We start from the raw sequence: 12,116 nt of genomic DNA on the forward strand, positions 1-12,116 counted from the left end.
AACGAAAAGCAAAAATAAAAGATGTTACTTCCACACCGGTTCATGACGCCCGACAGCCCCGTATAGAGGAGATCTTCGCTGGACTCATGCAGCCGTTGCCGGAGGGAGGAGCCGCATGGAGCAACAGCTGAGCCCCCAGGCTGAGACATCGTTAAGCCCCGGCAAGCCCAAAACTCCGGACCCTCCGCTTCCAGCGGATTCAGAGCCACCTTTGGAAGGGGCACTGGAATTGAGATCTGCTATAGCTGAAGCCAATACCCAGAGAAGGGACGGAGGTTTCACCCCGTTCCCCTCGGAGAGCCCAACAACGGAGGGCTCTAGGGAGCTAAACATCGGAGCACAGCTACAAGCAACGGACGGAGTTAAACCCGTGGAGGTAGGAAGTGAGAAACAAGATATACAAATTGTTTGCAATCCATCTGTTTTAAAATCTAACAAAGTAACAATGGAAGAGATTTGGAGGGTTTTGTCTTCCATGGAAAAGTCTATAACTTCCCTGACAACTTTAGTTAAAGAAAGTATGTCCAAAACTCAAAATCTGGAAAAAAAAAAAGACTGAGAATATGGAAATATCAATGAGAAAAATAGAACAAAAAACAGCTGAGGTGGAAAAAATACAAGGAAATTTGGTGAAATCTGAGAGTATATTGATGAACAAAATGGAAAATATTGAAAATCAGTTAAGAAGGAATAATCTGAGGATTTTGAATTTTCCCAAGATTAGATTACTTTCTCATCGAGAATTGCTTAAAAGTTATATGATAAATATTCTGAAAATCCCAGAGCAATCATTACCTGCTATAGTAAAGATTTACTACTTTCCACAATATAAAAAAAATGAGAATGAAAATCAAGATCAGGCACAAGGATTACAACCCGAAGCTTCAATAAATTTATCCTCAGTTCTAGAGAAATCACATGAAATGACGGTTGAAGAGAGAGCAACTTTGCTTGTACAATTTACTTTGGCGGAGAGAGATAAGGTATTGAGACTTTATTACTGTAATCAAAAAGTCAATTTCTATGGTTATCAGTTAAGAATCTTTCCAGACATCGTAAAATCATTACAGATAAAGAAGAAGAAATGTATTAATATGAGAGAAGAAGTAGTTTCAAGAGGTGCAAAATACATTCTACGTTTTCCATGTAAATGTATTGTTATATTTCAAGATGCCAAATATGTTTTTGTGGAACCGGAACAATTAAGGGTGTATCTTGATACTCACCCCTAATATATACACGGGGAAAGGCTAAGTAAAAGTATTAGCATGAGTTAACTATTCGACAATATTTGTTTGGTAATATGGTAATTTCCTTGCCACTGCTCGGTGTGAAAAAGTTTGGTCTCTCATTTCTTATAAATAATGACGGAAATATTTGTATTTGATGAGAAAGTTTTCATTTTTCTGTTTCAAGAACTCTTTTTCTGTAATATTGATGTCAGTTAATGTTAAGAACATTTGTTCTTTCTATATTTTGAAAATTCAATAAATAAAAAATTAAAAAAAAAAAAAAAAAGCTAGCCTGGAGAGGTTCTTGCCCCAAAGAGTAACAAATATTTTTATGGCCCCACCGGAACAGAACTCACTCCCGAAGACGGAGTTACATGAGGATCAGAAGCATATAAATTTGTTAAATAAATAAATGTTTCACAATGATAGGCAGATAAGCCTGGCTATGAAAGTAAACCTTCTAATTAAATTCCTTGGTATGGGCAACATTACCAGAATTCAGTACATTCATTTTAGAGCTGAAGTTACTTGTACAGTGCCAGCTATAGAAAGCAGATACATAGAATGCCAGTAGTTCTGAAAAGAAACAGAAACCCTTCATCAAAAATAAAGTACACGGATACAATTTGCATAAAGAAACCAACTTTTGAACTCCATATTCTATATTCATACTAGCAATAGCAAAAAATATGCTAACCATCAGTTTGTCAAAATAACTTCTGGAGACTAAAAAGGGCATTCGAAAAAGCCTCAGCAACACTGATCTATTATTTTAGAAAATAAAGTTCCTACGGAAACTGCATTTTGCACATTTACAGCAGATAAAAGTATGGATAACTGCACAACATGAATGAAATTTGCAGCAGGGCGCCCTGACGTAGACTATGACGACAGTGGCAAAATATATTCCCACTGTGCAGCCAGGGAATGAATAGTGAAAAAAACAAGCCTAGCTATAGGACTTACCATGATATCTCCCTTCAGTAGCTGAGCCGGCTCTATGCCAATGCATATCCTGCTTGGGGTTTCAGGTCCCACATTGCTAAGAGGGAAAGAAGAAAATGTTGCATTTCATTCAATAGAAAGAAGAAGCGCTGTTCCTTGGGACTGCATCAGTCAAACTACAGCCATAAACATCCAGGGAAATATTCTCAGACTCACTAGATTCCTGATGTATAGACAGGTTGCATGGCTTGGTAGATCTTCACGAAGGGCCGGCACACTGCAGGAAAACAGGCAGAACATTTAGGGATGGCTTATGCTGGAGAACAATTAATTAACCAAGCTATAACTAAGCGGGGAAGGAAGAAGGCTAAATGCGAAGAAAACATATGGCAATGTCTGTTTAATGATTAATCTCAAAGTACTCGCCTAGCACAGTTTGTCCAATATAGGCGGATGATAAATATTTTAAATAAAATAAATATTTTTAAAGCGGCTAAAACTTTACTTAATTTTTTTTTGTATGTTCATTTGTTTGACTTCTCCCCAACATCCCTTGCAGGAATTCAAACTAAAAATGGTAAATGTATCTAGTTTCTGCCTGGAGATGAAATGATTATTTGCTACAGGGGCATGGAGTTGCCCAGAATCGGGATCCTACTGAAATGGCAAATAATACAAAGGCAGCATATATTTACACTTTAGTAATCATAGATTTGGCACACTTTCTCTGCCTTGTGACTTCAGGCACCCATGATGAACGGTTATCTCAGAACACACATACACAGGAAATTATTTATAGTAAATACAAAAGGCACAACTCTACCTTTTGTCCTACTTGAAGTACATAAGATTTCCAACTTCTGTATATTCATCATAATACTTCCAGTTTGGCACACTGAGGGCTTGATTCACCAAACATTTGACAAATTTGCTATGCCGCAATAAGCAATATTTCAAGTTAAACAGCATGTAACATGCGTTAAAAGCTGTTTTATCACGTGATATCACCACATCGCAACACTATCATGTAACAAAGCAGAAGATGTCCTCCCCCATGGAAATAAGCTGCTTTGTATGTAAAATTTACCTTACGCATGCAAATCAGTGTATGCATAGGCAATCCTATGGTAATAAAAACAGATCTCACAGGAAAATGAAAAGGCCAAGATGACTGAAATACACATCCTCAAACCAGTAAACTGACCTCGGGGGGACATTGGAAATCCCTCCCCCACCATCTGAGGCAGCACGGACCCCCCCCAAAATATATAAAAACTGATGCCAATTGGGTGGCAACACCCCCCTCCCTTTTCTGTCCCCTCCCCTTAAACAAAAAAAATGGCCCCTTAGCCACAAGATTTGGAAAGACACTTGAACCAAAAAGTGCCCTGGGTTAAAAAAAAAAAAGAGAGAAGCAGAGTGGGCAAAGGTGCTCTAGTGGTTACTATACGACTCTCAGGGATATGAAGGCCCAGTGAATAATTCCCTTGTACACATCTGGCATCCATCTTGTTGCCTCGTGTGTTTGCAAGTATGGATTCATGTGGTGTCTGTTTCTGTGGTAACTCTTGTGCTCATCTATCTCGCGTGTGTGTGTGTTATTTAGTCCAACTTTTCCAGAGTGCCTGTCCCCTTCTCTAATGTGGTGTGCTATTCTCTCCTCTCTCGACTTTGGGCATGGCTCTCTGTTGCATGCTTTTTCTGTGATCCCCAAGTAGTGTCTTTCATAACATGGTATATGTCTTCTTTCTTCTGTACATCTTACCTTTCTGTTTATGCTTCTTAGTGTAACTGTTACCCCCCCCCCCCCCCCTTTGCATCTGAGTTTTCTTTCCACTTCATCTTTTTACTCCTGGCTACCTTGCGCCTGCAAGAGAATCTCCCAAGGCACGAATTCCCTGGGCTTTGCTCTGAAGATGCAGATGTCTCCTACTTGAGATTTAGTTGTAGGTGGTGCCTTATTTCCTGCTGCCACAGTAGGCGATAAGGTAGTATTATTTCTGCAGAGAAATCAGCTGTCTCTTACCCCCAGTTAATGCTCGCTTCCCTCTTAGTGACTTGATTACTGCATTGCATAAGAAGAGAATGAATTATGCCTCCAAAACATTCTCTTCTAATTACATTTCTTCACAAGCCTAGTCAAAGAGACCCAGAAAACTATAGTAACCGTGACTAGTATGTCAGCTATCAGAATTAACAGATGACAATAGGGAGGGTAAATTCATAATTGTGTGGATAGGGCTACAGTCTGCGTGAAACATATACACGAAGACATAGAAATATAGAAATGATGGCAGAAGACCAAATGGCCCATCCAGTCTGCCCAGCAAGCTTTCACACTCATTTTTCTCATACTTATCTGTTACTCTGACCGCTGAGGTCAGGGCCCTTATTGGTAACTTTTTAGTTCTAATTTCCTTCCACCCCCGCCATTGATGTAGAGAGCAGTGCTGGAGCTGCATCTAAGTGAAATATGAAGCCTGATTGGTTTGGGGTAGTAACCGCCGTAAAAAGCAAGCTACTCCCACGCTTATTTGTTTTTCCAGCCTGTGCAATTTAGTCCTTGTTGGTTGTTTGAATATAAATCCTCTTTTCTTCTTTCCCCCCTGCCATTGAAGCAGAGTGTTGCTTGGATATGCATTGAAAGTGAAGTATCAGGCTAATTTGGTTTGGGGTAGTAACCAACATTTTCAAAATGAATTTGTATGCATAAGTTCATTGTTTTGGCTGTGGTCCAGACGGAGTGTGGGGTACACCACCCCCAGAGTGGCATGGGGCGACAGGGCGAGGCTGGAGCAAGGCTTGAGCAGTCTGGTAAGGCTGGAACCAAGGCTCAGACTGGAACCGAGGGTTAGACAGGAACAGCAGTCAGGTGAGCCTGGAACTGGCTTAGACAGGTACAGCATTCAAGTAATAGTGGGACTAAGACAAGACAGGACAGGAGAGACAAAAACAACATAGGACTTGGTAAATAAAGCCCAAAGGCAATAAGACAGGAAGGCCCCAAGGGGCAACTCAGGGAGAGGCCTAGAAAGGCCACAGAGCAAGGTTAGGTTCAGAAGGCCCGGAGGCCATGAAGACAAGGCAAGGCTTAGGTCAGAAGGCCCAGAGGCCACGAGGCAAGATGAGGATAGGCCTGGGTAGGCCGCTAAGGCAGGGAGCCAAGGGAGACTCGATGCAGAAGCATCTTGGAACAGATAAGGCAGGGTTAAGTAGCACTGTAGTCTGGATGTGGTGCAGGTAGGAGGGAGGAGCTTGGCCAGCTTGGAGGGGGTGCTATTCAGAGTCCCCTGCTGGAAGGGACGCTGTATAGCACCTGAAACCATAACATTCATTTTGAAAATGCTTGAATAACTGGCCCGGTACATCACACACAGATTAATTTGCACTAAGTTACACATCGCTGTGGGGGGATAACTTGAGAATATTAACTTACATGCTTTAAAGAAAAATTTTCAAAATGTTATGCACGTAATAATTAGCATATATGTGCTTAAGTAGCCTCTACTCGCGTATTCCCTATTTTACAAAAGTCCAAAATCCGCATGTATTTTCACTTTTACACGCCTATATACACACATAAAAAAGGGGCGGTCTAGGAGCATTCCTGGGTGGGGCCAACAGTTACACGCGCAAGTCATTTTAAAAGACATGCGCATACATTTTAAACTTACTCGCATATTTTTACACCTGCTAATTATCTGGTGCAAATGATTGATATTAAATATTTTTATTGTGTGGGGCTGACTTGGAAGGTCTGGGTGAACTTGGCGGGGATTCAGACTGAAGAACCAGTAGGGTATCGATGACCTGGAGGAGGACTGAGGAAACTGGTAGATTAACTGATTAAACTGGTATTTTCACTCACACGCGTTTGTTTCAAGATACACCAATTTACTCGAGGAAGTGCTACTTTATTTTCACGTGTAAAATACATGAGTGCATATTTTTAAAATAGGAGGGTAAAGTACACGCGCTCAATGCGTTGAAATATGTGGTTTCAATGCACTGCAGGTATTCGCGCGTTGGCCTGTGTGTATTTTATAATAGGCATGTATGTGATACGCGCATGTTACGAAATACTAAGGTAAAACCAAGCGCAGCCACATACATGTGTATAGGCCGCCACGCACAATTTTACCATTGTGGACTGGTCCAACTGGATGAGGAGGAAGTTATGCTTAGGGATGTCTTGGTAGTTCTTACTGGCCAATAAGTGGTACTGAGCGATGTCCTTCCAACCCTTAGGCTGGTATGGGTCCCTGTAACACAGCACCTGATATGGAAGGTGGGGAGAAAACAGAGTGGAAAATGCAACAAAAGTCATAACCCTTACAAAAAAAAAAAACGATTTGGCCTGCAGCTCTTCGAGAAGCCTCAGATAACCAGCCCAAAGTCTCAATTTTACAATGTGGCTTTGATCGCCAGAGGCTAGATTTAAATAAAGGTTTATAATAATGGAATCCCTCAATTACATGCTTTTATCACTTTATAGGGCTGGTCATCTTGTTTTTATAAAAGCAAATGCAGAAAAAAAAAGTAGATTGGTTCTAATCTGATCCAGAGCACTGTTGGTTCACCCATATGAGCGTCTTATCGTCATTCATGTATAATATAAAACCATTCTAAATTGGTAGAATGCATCTGCAGTCAATGACCTAATTATAGAGGATCGTTATAAGGATGAAGATGAGTGGAGGGGAGAGAAGGAATGAAAGAAGTCTGCCTCTTTCTTGATAGTTCTTTTGTTTGGTTTTCCAAGTTAATCTCTCAACACGTTTCTTACCTCCACCAGCGTCGAAGCCCGGCAAGCCATGAAGAACAACAAAGTGCAGGAAGAGAGGAGCAGTGTTCATCTTCACCGACCCAGAGAGAAGACCACTAAAGAAATTCACATACCTGAAAAGAAAGAAAGAAAATGAAAAGCCAATCTTTTTACCTGGGGAATATTTCGTCTTGCATCTGCATGCAGTCTGACTGGCTAGCTCCCTACAGGCTTCTAAGCACAGTATCTAACCGGAGTGAATTATATTCTGATGCACAGGACGCTGCATGCCCTGTTGTCTTCTCCTTTGTTTTCTCTCCCACTGGTCTCCCTATTTTCTAGCCCTCCATCCTCTTTTCATTCATGGTCACGACCAACTCCTACATCTGCTACCTCCAATCATGCCACTGCTCCACTACAAAATTTCCAATACAATATTGACCAATTTATATTTCCTTTTGACTTTACTCCTTTTCCTTCAACAAAAGGATTATCTTCCTGGGTATGACACCATTCAACACCTGCTTTTCCCCCTCCGATTTGGAAAGAAAACACTGGAAAATAAAACTTACATTTACTTTTAAAATGTACCAGGCTACTTGCAATCTGAATCAAACGAAATACCTCAGTCTAAGGAACCAATACAGAGCTCAAATATTTATTTTAGAAGTATTAAGATCCTTGGAGATTACAAAAAAAAAAAAAAAAGTTCTGTTTTCTGCTCAGTCAGGCACAGAGAAATTGACAGCAGACAAACTGCTACAGCTTTCTAATCTTCCCATTTTCCCTACCTACTGTAGTACTGCAGAACCCACTTGATTGCTTGCTTCATGCTCGCTTTCCCATTACTCAGGCTCCTCCTCTGTGCTCATCTCATTGTTTTGTAAATTACATTTCCATTCCTGTGCCCTCTTGCCCTCCTTTACTGCAAGGCTGTTCCATGAATCCTCTCTGTGAAAAAATGCTTCCCTACCTTACTGCCAAGTCTACCTCCAGTTCTCCTCCCAGCCTCACATCACAACACCTTGTTATAAAACATCCATTCCACCTCCAAACAGTAGCTGACACCTGTTGAAAATTCAACAGAGAATATGTCAGAATGGAGTGCTGTGCACTCTCTCCCCCCTGGCTGACACCAGAACTCTCTTCCACCCCTCTCCATCTATGCCCCAGTGGTCTCAGCCCTTTCTCACCCAGCCTGATCCCAACATCCTTGACACATACCCCCCCTCCCCCCCAGCCCAACCCTGGCACTGTCTCCTGCCCTCCCATCTGACCCCTGCACTCTTCCCCCAGCACATTCTGCCACTTCCTATCACCTCTGTCCTGCATTTTTGCCACCTCCAAATCCAGCACTCTCAGTCCTCATTCTCCTCCCTGCCCAACCAGATTCAAACAGCCTTGCTCTTTTCCCCTTCCTACCAAACAAAAATATGAGCGTAAATATACACATACACATTTACACATGCCCCCAAACAGACGTAGATGTGTGTGTGAGTGTGTGTGTGAGAGAGAGTGTGTGTGTGTCACGAAGGGCTACGCACATAACCCCTTAATTTTCAAAGCAGACCTAAGTGGGTAAGTCTATTTTGAAAATTAGGGCTGAAGTTCACGAATCCTTTCTATACATAACGGCCTATGTGGGCCATTATAAAATTAACCTCGTTATATATAACAAGTCTGGCCTCCAGAGGTCATTTCTGTTTGCGCCCTGCCGGCTACTGAGGAGCACATGCATGTGGCTCAGAACCTATGTGCTTATGCGTCCAACTACACGGTCAGCTCAGAAAGACACAGGGGTGGCAGAAATTTTAAAGTTCATGCGTCAATGGCTTCCCTTGCTCCAACTCTGTCCCCGGGGAACAGCTCTTTCAAGTACACATAAACTTATCCAGCTAACTAGCAAGGTATATTTAGTCTGGTATTCTCAGCTAACATTAGGCCATGTCAGCAGCACGACCAGAGTTAGCCGCATTACGTTAACCGACAAACTCTGAATATCGGTTAGCTTGTTAACCTATGCAACTAATTCCGCTCCTCCCCAAAACATCTCCCTGCCTGTCCCTGGAATACCCCCCACTTACCTGGCTAGAATGTAGCCGAATAAGTCTATAAATATGCCGATTCTGCCATTTAGACGGATAATATTTCAGTTATCCGTCTAAATGGCTTTTGAATATCACCCTCCAGAAGTACTTGAGATGTTGTTTCATATCAAATAAAAGAGAGCATATCTTGCCCATACTGCAGTCTCTACACTGGTTACCAATCAAAGCCAGAATTTCATTCAAAGTACTTATGATGATACATAAAGACATTCATAACATCGCTCCTCTCAAACTGAGCCATCAATTCCGGGCCCATACCTCTGAAAGACCAATCAGAAGAGCTTACAAAGGCTCTCTGCATGCCCTCCCTACTAAATCTTCTCTAAGCAAAAGAGCGTTATCTACATCTGGGCCGACTCTTTGGAACTCTCTCCCTCCTGACCTCCGTCAAGAACATTGTCTCCTAACCTTCAAGAAAGACTTAAAAACTTGGTTGTTCAATCAAACTTTCCTTGAAAACCAAAGTTCTCTTTGATAATGGTCCCAGAACATGACTCCAAGACCTTATGCTAACAGTTATTTGGACTTACTGATCTATCTTTTAACAGTCCCTCGAGGATCTATCCTAGTTTTAAATAAAGTATTTTATTTATTTTTATTTTATTTTATTTATGTATTTACTTACTTATCATTATTTTATTTATCCACATTTATTTTGTTTTCGGTTTGTTATGGTTAGTCATGGCTCCCTTGTTTCCAAAATGTTTTTCTGAATGTTTCTAATTGCTAAGTTCATTGTTTAATGTATCGCTTCCCAGCGAAAGTTCAGTTCCATTGTAAACCGGTGTGATCTATATTCTTTATAGGAATATCGGTATATAAAAATTCAAAATAAATAAATAAATAAATATCATGTATCAGAGAGACCACAGAAGAGAATTAAAAACATAGAAATATAAGGGTTCATATTCAGCTGCCTTGTGGCTCATCTAGTTAGCCAGTTAAAACTATCCGGCTAACTTAGCCTGTATATTCAGCAGCACAAATGCGCCACTGAAAATACCTGGCTATCTTAAAGTAAGGTTAACTTAGGACAGATCTAGAGATGACCACATTTAGATGGATAAATTAACTGGCTAATTCTGAATATCAGAGTTAACCAGACAAGTTAAGAACATAAGTTGCCATACTGGGTCAGACCAAGGTCCATCAAGCCCAGCATCTTGTTTCCTACAGAGGCCAATCAAGGTCATAAGAACCTGGCAAGTACCCAAACACTAAGGGGCGGATTTTAAAACGAGCGCGAACAGCCTACTTTTGTTTGCGCTCCAGGCGCAAACAAACGTACGCTGGATTTTAGTAGATACGCGCGGAGCCGCGCGTATCCACTAAAATCCTGGATCGGCGCACGCAAGGCTATGAATTTTGTATAGCCGGCGCGTGCCGAGCCGCGCAGCCTACCCCATTCCCTCCAAGGCCGCTCCGAAATCGGAGCGGCCTCGGAGGGAACTTTCCTTTGCCCTCCCCTCACCTTCCCCTCCCTTCCCCTACCTAACCCACCCGCCCGGCCCTGTCTAAACCCCCCCCCCTTACCTTTGTCGGGGGATTTACGCCTTTTAACCAGTTTGTAATCCACGAAAGAACATCACCTCCTATCTCATGACTTTTTAGTTTTCTTAGAAGCCGCTCATGAGGGACTTTGTCAAATGCCTTCTGAAAATCCAAATACACTACATCTACCAGTTCACCTTTATCCACATGTTTAATAACTCCTTCAAAAAAGCGAAGCAGATTTGTAAGGCAAAACTTCCCTTGGGTAAATCCATGCTGTTCCATTAAACTAAACTATGTCTTTCTATATGCTCTGTGATTTTGATCTTTAGAATAGTTTCCACTATTTTTCTCAGCACTGAATTCAGGCTCATAGGTCCTTAGTTTCCTGGATCACCCCTGGAGCCCTTTATAAATGTTGGGGTTACACTGGCCACTCTCCAGTCTTCAGGTACAATGGATGACTAATGATTAGATTACAAATTTTAACTAATAGATCTGAAATTTCATTTTTGAGTTCCTTTGAACCCTGGGGTGCATACCATCTGGTCCAGGTGATTTGCTACCCTTTAGTTAGTCAATCTGGCCTACTACATCTTCCAGGTTCACAGTGATTTGGTTCAGTTCATCTGACTCCTCATCCTTGAAAACCATCTCCGGAACCGGTATCTCCCCAATATCCTTATTAGTAAACACAGAAGCAAAGAATTAATTCAGTATTTCTGCAATGGCCTTATCTTATTTAAGAACCCCTTTAGCCACATGGTCCAACCAACTCTCTCAAGTTTTGCCTCTATGGCCAACTTCATTTCAAATTCTCTCTTAGCCTGACTTATCAATGTTTTACACTTAACTTGACAATGCTTATGCTTTTTCCTATTTTCTTCTGATGGATCCTTCTTCAAATTTTTGAAGGATTATGTTTTGGCTAAAACAACCATTTTTGCTTTACCTTTTAACCATGTCGGTAAATGTTTTGTCTTCCTTTCACCTTCAATGAGTGGAATACATCTGGACTGTGCTTCTAAGATTTTATTTTTGAAAAAATGTCCACACCTGCTGTACACTTAACCTTTGCAGCTGCACCTTTCAGTTTTTTTCTAACTATTTTCCTCATTTTATCAGTTTCTCTTTTGAAAATTTAGTGTTAGAGCTGTAACACTAAATTTTCCTTCCAGTTATTAGTTCAAATTTGATCATGTTAAGATCACTATTGCCAAGTGAACCCACCACCATTACCTCTCTCACCAAATCCTGCATTCCACTAAGAATTAAATCTAAAATAGCTCCCTCTCTCTCATTGGTTCCTGAACTAATTGCTCTATGAAGCAGTTGTTTATTCCATCCAGGAACTTTATGCCTTGAGCATGTACTGATGTTACATCTACCCAGTCAATATTGGGGTAACTGAAATCTCCCATTATTACTGCACTGCCAAATTGGTTAGCTTCCCTGATTTCTCTTAGCATTTCATCATCTGCCTGACCATTTTGTCCAGGTGGACGGTAGTATACTCCTATCACTACACTGTTATCCAACACTCAAGGGATTTCTACCCATACAGATTCTACTGAG

At 41.2% G+C, this 12,116-nt stretch overlaps 1 protein-coding gene across 2 annotated transcripts in view; it reads right to left on the minus strand.

Annotated features, from left to right (window-relative positions):
- Nucleotides 1-12,116, minus strand: part of TNS3 (tensin 3) — a 592,547-nt gene that overhangs the window by 344,599 nt on the left and 235,832 nt on the right. For both annotated transcript variants that reach the window (XM_029589689.1, XM_029589690.1), the window contains exons 11-13: nucleotides 6,964-7,076; nucleotides 2,394-2,454; nucleotides 2,199-2,274 (exon numbers count right to left, since the gene is read on the minus strand). In XM_029589689.1, coding sequence (XP_029445549.1) covers nucleotides 2,199-2,274; nucleotides 2,394-2,454; nucleotides 6,964-7,076 — 250 coding nt within the window. The remainder of the gene's footprint in view (nucleotides 1-2,198; nucleotides 2,275-2,393; nucleotides 2,455-6,963; nucleotides 7,077-12,116) is intronic.

Source organism: Rhinatrema bivittatum, chromosome 2 (assembly GCF_901001135.1).
Source record: "Rhinatrema bivittatum chromosome 2, aRhiBiv1.1, whole genome shotgun sequence".
NCBI lineage: Eukaryota > Metazoa > Chordata > Amphibia > Gymnophiona > Rhinatrematidae > Rhinatrema > Rhinatrema bivittatum.